The sequence below is a fragment of the Solea senegalensis genome, linkage group LG17 (genome assembly GCF_019176455.1).
Source record: "Solea senegalensis isolate Sse05_10M linkage group LG17, IFAPA_SoseM_1, whole genome shotgun sequence".
Taxonomy (NCBI): domain Eukaryota; kingdom Metazoa; phylum Chordata; class Actinopteri; order Pleuronectiformes; family Soleidae; genus Solea; species Solea senegalensis.
In genome coordinates, this window is record NC_058037.1 from 12,206,717 (window position 1) to 12,224,562 (window position 17,846).

Sequence of the window (17,846 nt, forward strand, 5' to 3'; positions counted from 1 at the left end):
GAATAAAAAAAATAAAACACGTATATTTGTATCTCTAAATTACAATTATTGTTTTAATACTTGCGTAATTCAAGCTTAAAATATTTTTTTCATGTAAGCATATAGCTAAACAAAATATAGTTAAAACTAAATATTGGGGTTTACAAGGTTTAATAACGAATGTGCTTCAATAAAGGCAGTGACAGCAGTTTACAAATGTGTCTTTCACGGCTGAGAGAGACGAGAATGAGCCAACACTCACAGTGAGAAACAGTCAGAGAGACTGTTGTGTTCACCGGCTGTCATAAAACTGTTAGTGTCACCACGGCGGTTACACAGTGCGGGAAACTGACGTTAACTCAACCGCCCTTTGCTCAACGGATTTTTTTTTCTTTTTTTTACAACGGTTGCTTTTCGGCTGCTTTTGACCCACAGTCAGTCAAGTCATGTGATTGTAACGTAAAACCCCTAACCGGAAAACACCGACGGACGACCCTCTCCGCCGCCAACGAATGCTGCGTTTGCAGGGAAATAGTACAAGCTACGAACCCAGAGAGGACGGACGGTCGGACCGAGTCCCCCGGTAACAAACAAACAACGGCGACACTCGGGTTAAGCGGAGAGCAGGTACGGATCCTTTTCACACACACACACTCACCGTCGCCTTCACTTGTGTATTTCGGATACTTATATGCGCTTTGGGTTACTGTAATTGTCACGGGTAAGTTAAAAGAAACGCGTTTGTGTGACCAGCCCCATCCCCCCCCGCGTCTCTCGCTCGCCTTCCCTCGCGCCTGTGTGTGTGGTGTGCGCGCGCCCGCGTGTCAGTTTTTTTTTTTCCTCACGCTAGCAGCAGCAGTAGCAGCAACAGACGGAGAGTCGGTTCAGGCGCGCTGTCTTCACTGCCCCCCGAACCACATGCTAGATATTAGCTGCTGTTTTCTGTCCGCATTATTGAACAGCGGCGTTCAGAAAGCATGACGTTTACCTCCCACCACATGTTTGACCCACAGGCGTTTTTATGGCGAATAACAGAAAATCTCACCGCGGAAGTAGCTGTTCCACGTGTCTACATTCAGGGCGGTGCTTAATGGTTGCAAACAAGTTTAATGTTGATTAACACATGGTACTGTGCCTAATTTACTGGGTCACGTGAATTCAAAACTGGCCGATTTATGGTTTGTTGTTTTTAAGATTTTAGTTTGTAATGTGAAGTGTCACATCCAACCAGTGAACACAATAACAAGACTGCTACCGCCACAAAACATGTACCTTATGGCAGGGGCGTTGGTAGAAATATTGGGTCCCGTGAAAGAATATCATTCTGCCCACACACCTACACATATTCATTTTGAATTAACAACTCATAGTTAACTCATTTGTAGGCTCTACTATAGTCATGGACTATATAGTCATTATAGTCAGGGCTGAAACAACTACTCGATTATAACAAAGATATTTTGTTATATCACAAACCTCAAGTATCTACAAATGCCAATATAAGTTTGATATAGTAATTTTAGACCATTTATTCATATTTGTGTATGATATCCGAACCAGTGATTTTGACCAGTATTGTGCCGATACCGATATTGACCAATACCTATTCCCATCCCTAGTTAAAACTGAATCGATTGATTTGTGGACAAAACAAGACATTTGAGAACATCGTCATTTCCAGATTTGAAAAACAGTGGTGAACATTTTTCAACATTGTCGGACACATGGACCAAATGATTATTGATTCGAGAGAATAATCAACACATTAATCGAATATATTAATCGAAAATAATAAGTTAGTTGCAGCCATAGTCATATGGCATATACAAGTAGTGGATGTAGTAATTTGATACGTGGGATGACTTGAAACAGGAAGTAATGTACAAATCTTCAAAACCAGAGTTCAGATTCTCCACTAGGTTTTGTTAAGCAGTAGAATTCACCTCTGACATTTTTCTTGGATGCTGCTTGTCTTTTAATCCCTACTCTCAACCTTGCTCAGCTGGCGCTATGTTGCTGCTGTTCTGCTCACTTCAGTATGGTTTGAACTGTTTGGTGTGAATCTGGCTCGCGTTCCCACTGTGAGAGGTGTAGGCTGGATGGTGATAGCTGCGTCATCTGCATAAAGAGTGTGACATCAGACCAGCATGACACAGTGTGGGTTTCTAATAAGTAGAAGAGAAGAAAGTGACGCATTTATTTAAAAAACACATCTAAGGGCCTTGAATCCCCTCTCTGTTGTATTGCATGGTTAAAAAAAAGACACTCAACTCAATTTTTGACAATCAAAATGCAAATAATTGAAACCAACTTTACTGTACAGCAGTGGTCACCAACGTGGTGCCCGCGGGCACCTGGTAGCCCGCAAGCAGCCAACGAGGTGCCCACGGGCTCATTTCACTTCACCTCACTTGTATGTATCCATATGATCACTGAGTAAAATGTCCTTGATATTGTTTATAAAAACTGTGATAATCATTAGGAGTAAGCACTAGAATTAATGTGTATGCAATTGAATGCATAATATTTATCATTTAAATGGTAAACTGCATAAAATGTTAATATGGTAGCCCTCCATATTATTCTCTAACCTTCAGGTAGCTCTCGGTCTCAAAAAGGTTGGTGACCCCTGCTGTAGAGGTTCACCAATAGGCTACATTATAAAGAGAAAAAAGGCAATATATGTACCTTATAAACTGCAGTGTGTGCAGTGACGTGGCCCATAGCTGGTGGGTTTGGGAGAAAAAAAAAATTGTTCCTACTACTGTTTTGTCTTTCTTACCTAAGATGTTAAATGCAAGTCTTTTTTTCCTGCAGAGCCAGCACCTTCGCACTATGACCTCTTTGATGAAATACACGTGTAGGAACACCTTTTGTGTTTTTAAACAGCACATGTTTGCAGATAATGCAGATCACAGATCTATCAGGGCTAAACTGGCCGATTTAATATTCATCATCCTATTGTCGTCATACATTTCTTTGCTTGTGTGGGGTGGAGAAAGTATTTTTAGTAAAAGGACATTGACCCTCCTGAGATTCACCCGGACTCTTTCCATTCTCTGGGGATAGAACCAGTCCTGCCTTAGGAATGTGTGCCGACACCCATAACAATGATCATGTGATGGCCTAAAGTCCTCGTAGTCCTCTAGTGACCTTTGAGGTCAACAACACCCATTTCATTGCTCTTCACACTGGAGCTCCTTAACGTTGAGATCCAATGTGGAAGGTTTGGGCGCCATCAGAGGTAGTGTTTCCCCCCTCATAGTTTTCCAGTTCACAGGCCACCCTTTATGACTATTATTCTGTAATAATAACAAATAAACAGTATTTATTGCATATTACATTTTGTAGACTGGGGTGGAGTGGCTCAGTGGTTAAGACCCTACCTTGTGTACCAAAGACATCGTGGTCGCAAGTTCGATTCCACCCCTGGCTAATTGTACTTGATTCCATTGTAAGTCGCTTTGGATAAAAGCGTCTGCTAAATGAAATGTAATGTAATGTAATGTAATGTAGACTAAGAGTTAGTCAAATGTATCCTTGGAATTACAAGTTTTCTTCTGGAAATTGTAACTAAAGAGCCAAGGCCGGTTTAAAATTATAAAGGGTAGTTAATACAAGAAGCTGCCTGAACAAATAAATGCTCTTCTGAGGTCGCATGGAACATGGAGTTGGAATCGCGTTAAAAAATTCACAAATAACTTGATTTAAGTCAACATTTCCATAGCAAAGCATGTCCGAATGCTAATTATTCTAATACAATGAACACAACCAATCCAAAATAATTTTTTCAGAGCACTACTAATTGGCATAAACATCTGCGGGGTTCTATGTAGACAAATCGTCTCCAGTGTCTTGTAATGATTCTTCACTGTTGTGTAGAGTTGAGGGTTTACAAGGTCGTTAGATCGCCCCTGTCAGCCTGACTCTTTGTGGTCACAATAAACTCTGGTCTCCTTCCAGACAGGAAACTCATTGCTGCTTGTGTGTATCTGTGTGTTTTTTTGTGCAGGTTGAAGAATGGAGTTGGCCAACCATGGTCTTATCCTGCTGCAGCAGCTTAACGCTCAGAGGGAGTTTGGCTTCCTGTGCGACTGCACTGTGGCCATAGGAGATGTCTTCTTCAAAGCCCACAAAGCCGTCCTCGCTGCCTTCTCCAACTACTTCAGGATGCTGTTCATTCACCAGGACAGGTACAGGAGGAATGTAGCAAAAGCAGATACACTTCTATGTGTTCACATCAGAAGCTTTAACAACAACATTCTAATGTCTGTAAAACTAATACTTCATATCTAGAAATAACATCTTTTCAGTATGATGACCCACAACTAATGTAATTATTCAAACAGTGAAGCAGCTTGAGTTGACAAATAGAGGGTCATTAAGGTGAAAACACATGTTTTCCATGACAATGTGAGATTGTTCCCTCACAGAGTTCATGAATAAGAACTGATTTATTCATGTGTAAAGCCAGTTACTTCATTGCATGTTCTTCACACAGGCTGCATCCGTACCACATGCTGTTTTATTTTGAAAGCTGTGTTGTCAGAATTAAATGATTTTATTTTGCAAATCTGTGGCAAAACATTTAAACAACAATGAATTAACATGACGTTGACTCTGACCTTTTGTTATATTAATATGGAAGAAAATTATATCACAATATGTATATATTATTATATAATTGTCTATATAACATTTCAGGTACTGTTGGCATGTGTGAGCTGCTGTAAACAAGAAGCAGATTTCCTTCTCTGCAGTTGTTTGCTTGGTTTCATAAAGTACAACTGATGAGAAACAAACAATAGTGAAAAATCAAACAAAACAAAAAAGATTACGAAACTGATACTGAAAGTCGTCAGTCGAGTTGTAACCGATAAGAGCCTATCAGGAAGTGAATGTGGGTTATCGGTGTAATTGTTTCGACAGGTCTCTATTTCTGCTTGTCCAGACTAAAAAGCTGCCCTGGATTTCTCAAACAAAAATAGAGAATAAGAATTGAGGAGTAATCATTTCTTTGTTTTATCGTCTGTTTTTCCGGTGAGCCCTGAGATAATATACAACAATATCTTACATTTTCAGTCACTAACTATAACATGTTTTCTTTTCAGTGACTGTGTGCGCCTGAAGGCCTCTGACATACAGCCAGACATCTTCAGCTACCTTCTCAACCTGATGTACACAGGCAAACTTGCGCCACAGCTGATCGACCCCACACGACTGGAACAGGGGGTCAGATTCCTGCATGCCTACCCACTCCTGCAGGAGGCCAGCCAGTCTGTGTATTCACATCGGGACCACAGCATCAACCTTTCCACCTCCCTTTATGGCATCCAGATCTCTGACCAACAGGTTGCGCTGTCAGCCAGACTCGCCACTCGGCGGCAGCTCTCGTCACCCTTTGATGCAGAGCCGCTCCTCTCGGAGGGGAAGCGTCTATCCCCGCCTGCCGTTACCGACTACTCAAACTCGTCTCCTTCCAAGCTTGATTCCTCACCCACAGACATGGAGGCCTCGACCAGCGGCACTAAGCCCACAGCTGAGGAGGGCGGAGCCGACCTGCTGAGTACAGTTGGCTCCTCAGTCAATGCCATTCTCCATGTGAAGCCCAGCATCATGAAGAGGAGTGCGTCCTTTAGGAAGCATTATTCCTGTCATCTGTGCAGTAGCAGATTCACCCAGAGATCCCTGCTGAGAGAGCACCTCCTGCAGCATAGCCAGGCAATTCAGCAGCTCTCGTCTGAGCCCAGGCACACGCTGTCGCCTGCCCTGACTGCAGAAAACAGCACGATGGAGGTGGAGGGAGCCCTTAAGGGAAACAAAGCAAGCGTTTCGGCTGTCACGACCGCAGTCGAGATAATCAGTGACAGCGAGCAAACGCCTGTTTCAGGTACCAACTCAGACTCTCCTCGAGCAGAGGTGTCCACATCCAACTGGGGGGTGGGGGGTTTAAGTTCTCAGGCAGACACGCCACCGCCGTCGGACATTGCAGACATCGACAACCTGGAGAGTGCTGACTTGGACCGGGAAGTGAAGCGGCGCAAGTATGAATGCTCCACCTGTGGCCGCAAGTTCATTCAGAAGAGCCACTGGCGCGAACACATGTACATCCACACAGGGAAGCCCTTTAAATGCAGTGCTTGTGGCAAGAGCTTCTGCCGCGCCAACCAGGCCGCCCGTCACGTGTGCCTGAACCAGGGAGTCGACGCCTACACCATGGTTGACCGACAGAGCATGGAGCTGTGCACTGCGGGAGATGACAGTAGCCAGATGGAGGCCATGTTCATGGGCTCGACGAAGCCTTACAAGTGTAACATTTGTGCAACCACCTTCTCCAGCCCCAATGAGGTGATCAAACATCTGTGCTTCACCCAAGGAGGGTTAGTGGGACTGCAGGGAAACCTGGGGGCAGGGATGCTGCTCCAACGTGAAGAGTTTTCCAAAGATGAAGGCTCTGATTTGTCCAACTCTGGAACCCCATTAGAACCCATCAAGACTGAAGAGATTCTTGTAGAGTAGTGCCAAAACTGTGTTTCTGTTTTTTTTTTTCAACATGTTTATCTTTTTTAAATTAAGGTTAATGTTTAAGCTAAAGCTAGTCAGGGTATGTATGTTGGAAGTTTCTTTTTTGTTTTGATAAGTACAGTATTTTATGACAATTTAAAAAAAAAAAAAAATTATAACCTAAGTTCACAGGAGTTCAAACCAACATCATTTTGAAAATAAAATAAAATCAACACATGGCTGAAAGTTCAAATAAGTTGCCGTGAGGGAGAAGACAGACTTTTCCATTGTTTCATCTCATTTAATTGTCTGCGTACATGAGTAGTAGACAGTCACATATCCGTCTGTACCATGTTTTCTGCTTGAGCCGATGTTGTGGTGGATTGGTCTTGGTACAAAGGAAGAGGAAGCTGAGACACTTCCGGAGGAGACAGCATGTTGTGAGATGAGTTAGCTGTGAGTGGGTTTTAGGAGAAAGAAGTGAAAGCTGAAAAAAAAGTTCTTCAGCTGCTGAGAAGAGTTGTTTTTCCACAGCCGTGAATTAGAGGCTGGTTCTCCACAATAGGTATAGATTATAATTCCAGCCTAAAGCACACTGAATATATAGGACTGAGACAATCTGTGCTCTTTGTTTTGAGCTGATGAATATGCAGGGATGCATATTTGTCTTGTCTCTTTCAAGAAACGTCTTGGAGATGTATTTTAATCACAATAACAGCTGCCTCTGCAACCATTTGGATGTTTTAAGTCCGTGTCTTGTTGAACCATGAGTGGGTAGACACTAGAAATGAGGCGTGTCACTGTGTTTTAACTTTTAATATTTTAATTTCCACTTGTGTCGTAACCCGTCGGTTGTTCAAAACCTGCCTCGATCTGGGAGGTTGTCCTGTTCGTCACTTCCTGTGGTAATTCACTTCTCTTAACAGCCATTCAAATTGTTTTAAATGCTTTTCTAATTTTATATACAGTGCTATATTTACAAAGAATACATTATATTGCAAAAGTGTACATATATATATTAGTAGAGAAATAGCTTTGAAAATAATGAAACATTTGGTTTGATAAAACTGTATGTATTAGGGATGGGCATGATAAATTTAACTTCAATGTTTCCTGATGCAAAATCAAAGCTCAATTAATCTTTTTTTATTTTATTTCTAAATCCACTGTATTTAAAAAGTTTCACAATCGACACCTTCTCTTCCCACTGCCAAAGTTACTCACGTCCTTACTCATTTTGTATCAAGGGGTATCTGTATTAGATTGATGATATTGTAAATCTTCTGACATTTGCATATATATGTGTTCTTTAACTGTCCTACTAAGATTTCGGTTTCAAAAATGAATTTTAAAAAAAACCACTGCAGATGAGGATGGTGTTTGACCATTTTGCTGATCATTTAAGGGTTGTTTTTTTTAATTCGTTTTTAGGAAAGATTAACAGGATGATACCTTTTGAGGTAACACGAATACTTTATGTACTGATGGATGGAAAGTTCTAGATACACGTCTAATAAATGTGAATACAGAAAATGATAAGGTAGTATAATTTGTCATAGCTACTGTGATAATGCACCTCCGGTAATATTTTAACAATACCAGCAAAATTGGATTCTTCTGTGATAACCTGCTATTTAAATGCATTTAGAAACCTGCTATAGCACGACATGAATATGATTCTGTTATAATAGGATGACATGATGTAGAATGTGATTTTTCTTATTCTTTAATATGTTGTTATTCCCGTTTTTAGGATTTACTGCAAAACAGTTAAAATAACAGTTTTGTTGAACTTGCTCTTTTGGGGGTCTCTCCAACTTGTAAAGTCTAATAATTTACAATTTGGATTCTAGCTAGCTGAGTTATTTAGTAACCCACAGTAAAGCATAATTATGTGAATTGTTTGAATCTAGTCTGTTTAATTTGTTGGCCTCTTTTCATTTGTAATTGTTGTTTTTTTTTTTTTAAATGCCCATCCCTAGTTCATTCAATATGACTGAATTGTCCTGTTTTGTGTTTTTTTTTTTTTTTTAATATTTTTACACAGGCATGTTTTTCATCCTTGTGAGGAGATTGAGGTCCAGCTTATGGTTTTTGTTTGTTTGTTTGTTTGTTTTACTTGCAATGAATACATATTGAAAAGCAATTGTTGCCTTGCTGCAATGAGCCCAGTGTTTGGCTAGAGGGAGCTGTGTCTCTTTCTGTCCGCTCAGGTCTGAGGTGAAGGGAAATCTCTGCAAATTGAACAGCTGCATCTTCACTAATGTGGTTGACAATTACACGTTCCATCTTTGCTGTGTTTTTTTTAATAGTCCATCACAGTTTGGTTCTCATAATAACCTGTCTCAATCTAATCGTACAGTTGTGTTTATTAAATAACAAGGAAAAATAAATCCAGTACTACTGACACTCGTTTCCCAGAGCCGAAATGTTACTCAACATTATGTGTGTGCTTCACAAAAATTTGGAATCCTTTCTCAGTTTGAGCGTTTTGATGCACCAGTCCTGATTATATATGTGTGTGCTCAAAACATTTCAGTGTCTCAGGAAGATAAATAGTATGATATTGTTTTGTTTTTTTTCTTTTCATTATTCCAAACCAAAAGAGTCATTTCGTGAGACAACCGACCCATTATACTTGAGTGCACAACAAAATGACCCTACTCTCTAGTACCCGTCTGACATCTACTGTGATCAGTCTGTGTTCTCAGGAATGTGAGTGAATTTCTGTATAAACACACTTTTTATCTCAGTGAAGAATGAACAATAAAAACATCTTCTTTTTTTTTAAATATGTGTGCTCTGTTTTTTTTGTCATGATTTTTACCTCCACAACCACAACAGCATGAAGAGAAGTTTGGCATCGTTGATGTCAGGCTTGAAACTCCTGTAAACAAGAGGAACATTTATTTTAAGTGCTCATATTTTTTTATAACCTAAATATACTTAATTGTCATTCATATTTTTATGCATTAGCATCCAAATCTGGATATCTCTCTATATATAACTTACATGTTTCCCAATGTCTAATTTTGGTAAATACTGATTAAATTGTAAATTATGATGAATTATATACATTAAAAGATGCACAAATTCATACAAATCACACATTGGTTTTCTCTACCTTTATTGATTGAAATATAGATAAGTTTCTGTATCCTTACTATTAACAGCTTGGAAAATATAAAAGACAATTAAGACCATGCTACATGAATATTATGCTGAATGTCTGCAGATTATTAGTTAATATTACAACAATATGGTTACACAGTATGGTATACAATCTGTACAAATGTTAACATGTTCACAGTTAAGTGTTACAAAAAGCATGGGGGGAACTCAAGGTGGTAGCGAGTGCCCTCATTAGTTCACTCTGTCGTTCTTTCAAATCAATTATTATACATAAAACACCAGTCGTGGGTGTGTATAAACCCTCTGGAGTCACAAGTAAAAGGAAGTGATGACTAACATGGTGCCGGTACTTCCCTGATCCTTTCTCTCGCTTGTCACAATACTGAAGTGGAAAAATGGGTGATCAAATTAAAGTCAATGGATTTAAGAAGCACTCACCATTAATTCTCAAGACATCTTTTTAAGATTGACAGTGCAACTTTGTCAAATTTGGCAGGGAAATAAGAGAATGCAAATATATTCCATTGTCATTTTTTTTATGTGCTAAAACAGAACCATGGCATTTTTCAGCTTTCCTTTCATCCCGAAACATCCCCTTCTTTAGGTTTGTTTGGTGTGTCACAGAAGCCGAGTGAATGCCAACAAATCAAACAACACAATCAATCATGTGAGCAATGAAAATACTGTGACTCCCTGATTGATCTCAACTCTATTTGGCTTTTAAATCAAGAGTAACTCTTGCTGTTATTTATGGTACAATGCAGTCTCTCTGCATCTATAACTAAGTGAGTCTACACTGTGCCTTGTGCCTGTTTGGTGAAACGAGCCGTCAAGGACTGGTGAAGGACATGAAAAAAAGTGCAGTTCTCAGATGCTGTCACTCTAGTTAAAACATACAGATGAAGTCAAATGACAGAAGAATTAAGGGTGTATTACTTTTTGTAGGCAACAGGGGGCATCATCACACTTTCTTTTCATCAGGAAATGTACACTGAAATATATATGTCTTATAGTAACATGATTTACTTTGTGATCATTCCTTAGATGCATGCGTCTCCTCAGTTTGACTCGTCCAGTGTTAAACGTGTATTCTGTACACATGATCTCTGCCAAGTGATGGTCTTATAATAGTATTTTATTGTATTATTATTATTATTATTACATGGAACAATGTGTAACAGTTTATTTCACAGTGAATCAGGCAGTGGTTGCTTCTCATCTAAATGGAGCTTATCATGTATTTTTGATAGGGTGCAGAATTATGGACACACTGTGACAAAAAGAATGTGCCAAAAGTCAGTGTCGTCACTTTACTGTCAGAGGAATCACACTTGTACCATGGTATAGTTGTAATTGCTACAGATACTTGAAATAATCTTTGAATATGACAGAAAAGAAAGCTGTGATACACAAGACACTTTTATGCAACAGTTTCACATTTGTTTTGGTAAATTTCGCTCGAATAGACATTTCTCTATTCACGATCGTGTTGCTGAAAAGAACACCTAATGTTTCACAGCTTTATATGTTTTTAAAAATAGGTAACACTGTCCATACAATAACAAAATAGAGTGGTGGGGGGAGGGGGAATAAAGACTTTAGGGTGAATGAAACTCAAGATATAAATACAATACACAAGATAATAATCCTCCATCTCTTCACCTTCTAACACAATCTCACACTCGCTACTACACACATACAGTCACACACACACGCACACGCACACACCTGCAGACACACACACTCGACCAGGTTGCAGATTCTCTCGCCTTATGCAGCAAGGGCAATGGAAAGTCACTGAGACACTGAACATATATCACACCGATTACAAGCTGGATGGGACGCTTCTGAGGCATAGGACATGCGCGTGTGTGTGAGAGAGAGTGGGTGAGGGGGTGAGGACATGTCAGTGGGGCGTCACGTTGTTGTGACGGGGCTGCAGGATGGGGCCGGGGAGTACAGGTGGAGGGGGTTTGGGGAGAATGGCGGAGCAGTTGTCGCTCAGTCAGACTCAGTCTCTCTTAGCAGGATGGGCGGGGCCCAGTCTCAGCATGTTACCACAGAGCAGCCTCTCTCCACTATCACTCACTTCCTGGTCCAGACAGTGTGTGTCTCCCAGGCACTAGTCTTGTATCTTCAGCTGTGATGGAGACACATAAACAGACTTTAGTAACAGGGAAAAGACAGCAAATCTTTAGCTGATATAATGTATCATAAGTCATACTGAAATGAGTTGTCGGGACCAAATCATTTAAGATACTGATCTCCTAAGAAATGCAAAATTCAATGTTTTGTTGACAGAGCAAATAACAAGACAGACAAAAACAACATGACGACACCGTTTCACACTGTAAATTTTCTATATTTAAAACATAACTCAATCAAAGCGACTCAACCTCCACTTCGGCTCTTTGAAGCTTTGTAATTGAATCTATGAAATACCCCGACATGGTTTCTTGACTCCACACTGAGTCTTTGATAGAAGGAAAACAGTAGGAGGGAGTGGAGGAATCATAATCAGTCTTTCAGCACAAGTTCATCTGCCCCTCACACAGTGCTTCCCTTCCCTAGACCCTGGCTTACAAAGAGAAGGGGTCAATGGCGGCATTCCTGCTTTGATATCAAAGGTCCCCTGGTTACTCATGGCCTGGACAAAAGCTTTTTCATCTGGTTAGTGGGCAAATCCCATCCCCTTGTCACTAATAAAAGTATGGCCCATTGATGTTTTTTAAGCTACAATGAGAAGATTGTACGATAGGCCAACAAAGGACTTTTTCTAGCCTTAAATTTTCATCACACTAGTGAAAAACTTAAGGAGACTAATTCAATTAAAACAAATGTTTTAGAGTACCTACATCTGCACACATTTGCTCAGTCTCACCTGCTCACGATGCTGCTATGATCTCTGTGGACACAGGCTCGATCTCCTTCACAGCCTCCTCTATCACTTCGATCACCTGTGCCATTACCTCTGCACACTTTTCTGATGATGTCTTCTCTGTATCTGGCTGGCTCGCTGCTGCTGCTGCTGCTGCTGCCTCTGTGACTTGACTGGGGACCTCTGATGCTTCTTCTGTCAGTGTTGCGAGTTTGTTTGCACTTGCCTCTGCCTTCACGCTGGTGTTTTTATCCACTGGACCATTGCTGTCAAACTCTTCAATTGCCTCTTCTTCCACTGATGCTTCCTCAACCACCTGTGCAATCTGCAGGACCACCTGGGCTGGCACGTGGATCTCTGATTCTTTGTTCTTTGAAGGAGCCTCAGGCTTTGTTTCCTCTACTTGTGTTTTCACTTCCTTGGCTGCTTGTTCTACATCTGGTTCCTGATTCTCTGCTTCCTCTTTGCGCTGCTCCTTCTCAACCTCGTCAAGCTCTTCACCAGTTTGACATTCCATGACTTCTTCCAACACAACGATTTCTTCATTTACTTTTATATCAATGGCCTTCTTGTCCTCTTCCTGTTGAAGGGAATCAAGGCTCTCCGTGACCTCTATTGCCAAAGTGTCAACAACCTGTGTGGCAACATGAAGTGGCCGAGGTGACTTCGGTGCTGGTTGTTCACATAAGGCTGTAACAGGGGTGTCAGTGATAAGAGGGCTCTCGGTCAGGACCACAATCTCTTCCTCTATTTTAGCTACTGCCTGGACTGGTTCTGGGATGGTAAATGTTGGGGTGGCAGGCTTTTCGGGTTCAGGCATGTCTGAAATTTTATCCACAGCATCCATTATGACCACACCTTGAGCCTCGATATCACTTGTCACCTGTTCACTGACTGCACTGATCTCTGTCTCCAGGACCTGAACAGTTGTGACCTTAACAGTGTCTACAACTTTAGCCTCCTCCTTGATTTCTGCCACTTGGTCAGACTCAGGACTGAGTGAGGTGAGAATGACTGTTTGTGTGATAATAGGAACCTCCTCACTTGGCAAGACCACTGGGATTTCTGGCTCAGTCTCCTCTGTGATAGAGGCCTTTGCTTTTTCACATACAGTGACGGCTAACTCTTCAGTTACAACCTGAACAACCTCTTTGATGGGTGCATTTTCTTCCGTGGCAGCAACAAGCTGTTCCATGTCCATTTTCAATTCCTTGGTCTCGACTTTTGGCTCAGACACTTCCACACTCTGGGTGCAGACAGCTGTTTCAGACGTTGGTGTAATTGGATTGATTATTTCAGCTTTTGGGGAGTTCTCAGTCACAGTGGTGGACTGAAGGACCAGAGATTCCTCTAGAGTAGTTGTAATGACTCCAATGTTCTCTATCTCAGGTTCCTGACTCTCAGCGGCAGTTTTAATGTCTACACTTTCAACCACTGAATTAACGCAAGGCTCAAGGTCAGTGGTTGCTACCTCCTGAACTTGGGCCTTTAACAATAAATCTTCTGTAGCAGTGGCTTGCTCTTGACCTGCTGGTATCTCTTCCACTAAAACCTCTGTGCTCAATGCGTCACGGACCACAGCCATATCCTCAATGAGGGGAACTGCAGGCTTTTCCAGAGCTACTTTGGCAATCGTTTTGGTGCCTAGGCCAGTACAAATAGCCATTGCCTCATCACGAGCATGTACCTGCAGGATGGTGTTTGTCTTCGTCTCTGAAGTCTCCGTTTGTGGCTCAAACTCGTTTTTTTCAGAAGCTACATTTAATAGAACATCTTCAACAGCCACAGATGTCTGGGGTGAAATTTCACTTACATGAACCTCAGCAGCCTCCATAACCTCGGTGGCACATTGAGTTATGGATTTTGGAGGAACAAGGGTGGCTTCAGCATCTGGAGCAGGAGCAACAGATGCTACTTCAGCTGTGGACAGCCTTCGCCCCCTGCCACCAAGAGCTCTAGGGGAGGTTGTAGCATCGTCCTGAATTTCATCATCAGCAAGATCAGTGTCAGCTGACTTTGGCGTGGCAGCATTCTCTGCCTCTTCTGGGATGTCGCTTAGCTGATCATGTTGATTTTCAGCATCTTCGATGGTGGCTGAGATCCATGAAGGGGCTCTATCTTCAGAGGACCCTGTACTCTCGACTAGAGCTGATTCTGCAGGTGCTTCCTGTGTAGCCTCAACTTGCTCATCATACTCTGAGAGAGGAACAACAGCAGGAGTGTCAGAGTCCTCTTCACCTTGTTCAGTAGAGTCTTGCTTTTCAACCTTCCTCTTCCTGAGTCCGGGGAAGAACTTCCTCAGAGAGAAAGATGACTCATCTTTTGGTGCTTCACTGTCTGACTGGACTTGGTTTCCATTATCCTCAGGCTTTTCCTCAACTTTGGCCTTATTCTTTGGCATGACCATGCGTTTCAGTGTGTCCCAGGTGGATTCTCTCTCAGGGGGACTGCTTACAGGCTCAGGAGAGGAAACAACTTCGGCTTCACTTTCTGTGTTTTGGGAGTTGGCAGCATCAGCCTCAGTTTTTGCCTCCTGTTCTTCTTCTACAGCTGTTTCTACAGCAGCTGCCTCCTCTTCAACCTTGGTCTCCTCGTCATCAGAATCAGACGTCCTTCTTGTCCTCTTTTTGGTTCCACCCATACACATCAGGGCCTCCCAGGAGACGGATGTGTCCATTTTCTTTTTAGGCTCCTCTGTGCTACTGACCAGTTTCTCAGTGTTTTCAGTCTTTGGCTCTTCTTCTGTTGGCTTTTCCTCCTTTGCTTCTTCCTCAACACTATTATCTGTTAATGCAGCACTCTCAGAAGAGGACAGTGTGGCTGATTTTGCTGGTTTCTCACCTGTGGCTTCATCCTCACTATCAGAGGACCTTTTCACAAGCTTCTTGGGTGTCACTAGTCTCTTGAAGGAGGACCAGGCAATGATTCCCTCTTTCTTCTTCTCTCCATCAGAGGTAACTTCGGCGTCAGCTTCTTGGCTTGATTCATTCTGGGTCACCTCCACAGCAATGACATGCTCTCCCGACTCCTCTGGGGATGAAGGTCCACTCTCAGCTTTAGGAGCCTCTGCAGAATCAGTGGAGGACTGAAGTTGCTCAGCTGCTTGCTCTCCAGACTCAGTCAATTTGCTCTCAGTGTCTTTCTTGGTCTTCTGTTTCTTTGTTGAGAGCTTCTTCAAGCCAGCACCAGTAAAGAGCTTCTTCAGGGGGCTACCCTGGGGCTTTGCCTTCTCCTGTGATGATAGCAGCTCGGCCTCAGAGGTCACCTCTGCAGGAGCCTTTTCCTCCTCAGTGCTTGCTTCTACTTTTTCCTCCTCCTGTTTACTCTCATCAGTGATAGCTGCTGTAAGAGCAGGGGTTTCAGACTCTGGAGTTGCCTCTGATTTTTCTTCCTCTGGAGTAACTGATGCGTCCTCCTTGATTTGTTGCTCTGCCTCAACTGTCACCTCCTTTTCCTCCACTTCTGCAGCAGTTTCCTCTGTCTTCTCCTCAGCAGCTGCCTCTTTGTCTTCCTCATCTCTTGTCTTCTTAATGCTGGTCTTCTTTCTCAGGTTAGAGAAGAGGCCTGTACTGAAGAGCTTTTTTAAGGGTGACATGGTCAGAGTTGTCTCCTGACTGGTCTCTGCTTCCTTCTCAGCTCCTTCTTCCTTGACTGCTTCATCAGTATTTTCAGCAGCAGATTCTTCAGCTGGGGCATCTGTAGTTTCAGCTTTGTCAGTTGTGTCTTCAGCAACTCCTGCCTCAAGAGTAGGTGCCTCTGTGTCAGCCTCCTTCTCTTCAGCTGTGCTCTTTTCCTCAGCAGCAACAGCCTCCTCCTCTTCCTTTGTAGGTTCATCACTAACCTTCTCTTCATCTTTATCTTTGACATTCAACAGCTTCACTGGGTCTTTCTCCTCACTCTTGTCCTTCTTCAGTGTGAACTTAAAGCCCACAAAGCGGAAGATCTTCTTGAAGCCAACCTCAGTGGCATCATCAGGTTTCTCCTCCCCTGCTGTCTCCTCAACAGCAGATATGTCGTTGGCATCAGGAGACTCTTTCTCCACCTTCTCGCCATTCACTTGAGGAGCCACTTCCTCCTGGGTGCTGACTGTATTCTCAGTAGCCTCCTCCTTTTGAGACACAGCATCAGGCTGGCCAACTGTAATGACAAGAAAAAAAAACATCATATAAAATAGCTAATGCTATTGGCATTTCAAACTACTATGCAGCTGTGAAGTATGTGTTCTTGTCTGACAAACAAAATGAAAAACTGTGTGCCCACATCCCTTTCGTTAATTAGAGGCATGAACCTTTAATCAGAAGTGCAGCATTCTTGGAATATCTAAGCTTCAAAATAGACAAAAAAAATGGTATTACTTAATTAACCTGATCATTGGAGGTAATTAGATAAATGGCTGGCAAACCACTGAGGCATTCTACTCTAAATGTGTGCGATCAAAGAAAAGGTGCTTTCATTCACTAATATTGTAAGCAGGGGCACGCCTAGATTTGCATAGATTTGGCTTGAGGGAAATGTGAGCTATGCTGCTTACTCCACATTTGGGGGAAATATTTTTAGGATGCTCTAAAATCAAATGCCAGGGGAATTTAGGAATGTTTTTTGTTTTTCAGTTATGGCATATTATCTGTGCCCATATAAGATTTAAACCAAACAATACAGGCCTCTACTACCCTTCCTTAAAATAAGTCCCAATCCCCTTGACCCAAATTCCACCACAGCAGGATGGATGTGGAACCCACCCCCATCCCAAGGCACACACTCATGCAAACACAATAGCCTCCTAACCCTCTCTGGCCTCCAAAAATAAAAGAAGGGGGTGGTCGCCTTTCCTATTATCAAGACACACTGAAGTTTGCACGAGTTTGCTGGCCATACCAAACTGATGTAAACATGTATAAAGACAGCACCTGGGCAGTTTATGGGACACATGAATGTCACATGGCAGTGGTGTCTGTCTCACATATGTGTTATTTACAGGGCACTTTCCAATCACACTGTTGAGCAAACAAGTCAGCACAAGAAAGACCACAAGCATCATATAAACACAAGTCACTGAGTAAATATTTAGGTTAAAAGTAAAACTTTAAATTGGCTGAAACAAATTCTGCTCCACTATGCCAAAATTTTTAAATGTTGTTAATAAAAACGTCCAATGCACAGAGTTTTAGTGAGAGGACATCTGTGTGTGTGGGAAAGGTCAGACTGTAGAGAAGCCAGACGAGTCCATGTGCATCTACATGGACAATAAAACAGGACCCATGTTGATTTAACAGACTACAGGAATCTGTCTCATCTTTTTGATCTGGTCCCCGGCCTAATATATTTTTAGGCACACAACTTTTAACATGGATTG

General features: G+C 42.0%; 2 protein-coding genes across 3 annotated transcripts in view; one reads left to right on the plus strand and one right to left on the minus strand.

The window, feature by feature from the left end:
* The first annotated feature begins 243 nt into the window (after positions 1-243).
* zbtb2b (zinc finger and BTB domain containing 2b) lies at positions 244-9,266 on the plus strand. The gene is made up of 3 exons (XM_044049748.1): positions 244-606; positions 3,992-4,172; positions 5,091-9,266. The coding sequence occupies exons 2-3, from the start codon at positions 4,000-4,002 to the stop codon at positions 6,496-6,498; spliced, it is 1,581 nt and encodes a 526-aa protein (XP_043905683.1). The 5' UTR covers positions 244-606; positions 3,992-3,999; the 3' UTR covers positions 6,499-9,266.
* A 327-nt stretch (positions 9,267-9,593) lies between these two features.
* Positions 9,594-17,846, minus strand: part of akap12b (A kinase (PRKA) anchor protein 12b) — a 41,879-nt gene continuing 33,626 nt past the window's right edge. For both annotated transcript variants that reach the window (XM_044049746.1, XM_044049747.1), the window contains 2 exons: positions 12,497-16,630; positions 9,594-11,755 (listed from right to left, as the gene is read on the minus strand). In XM_044049746.1, coding sequence (XP_043905681.1) covers positions 12,501-16,630 — 4,130 coding nt within the window. In that variant the 3' untranslated portion in view covers positions 9,594-11,755; positions 12,497-12,500. The remainder of the gene's footprint in view (positions 11,756-12,496; positions 16,631-17,846) is intronic.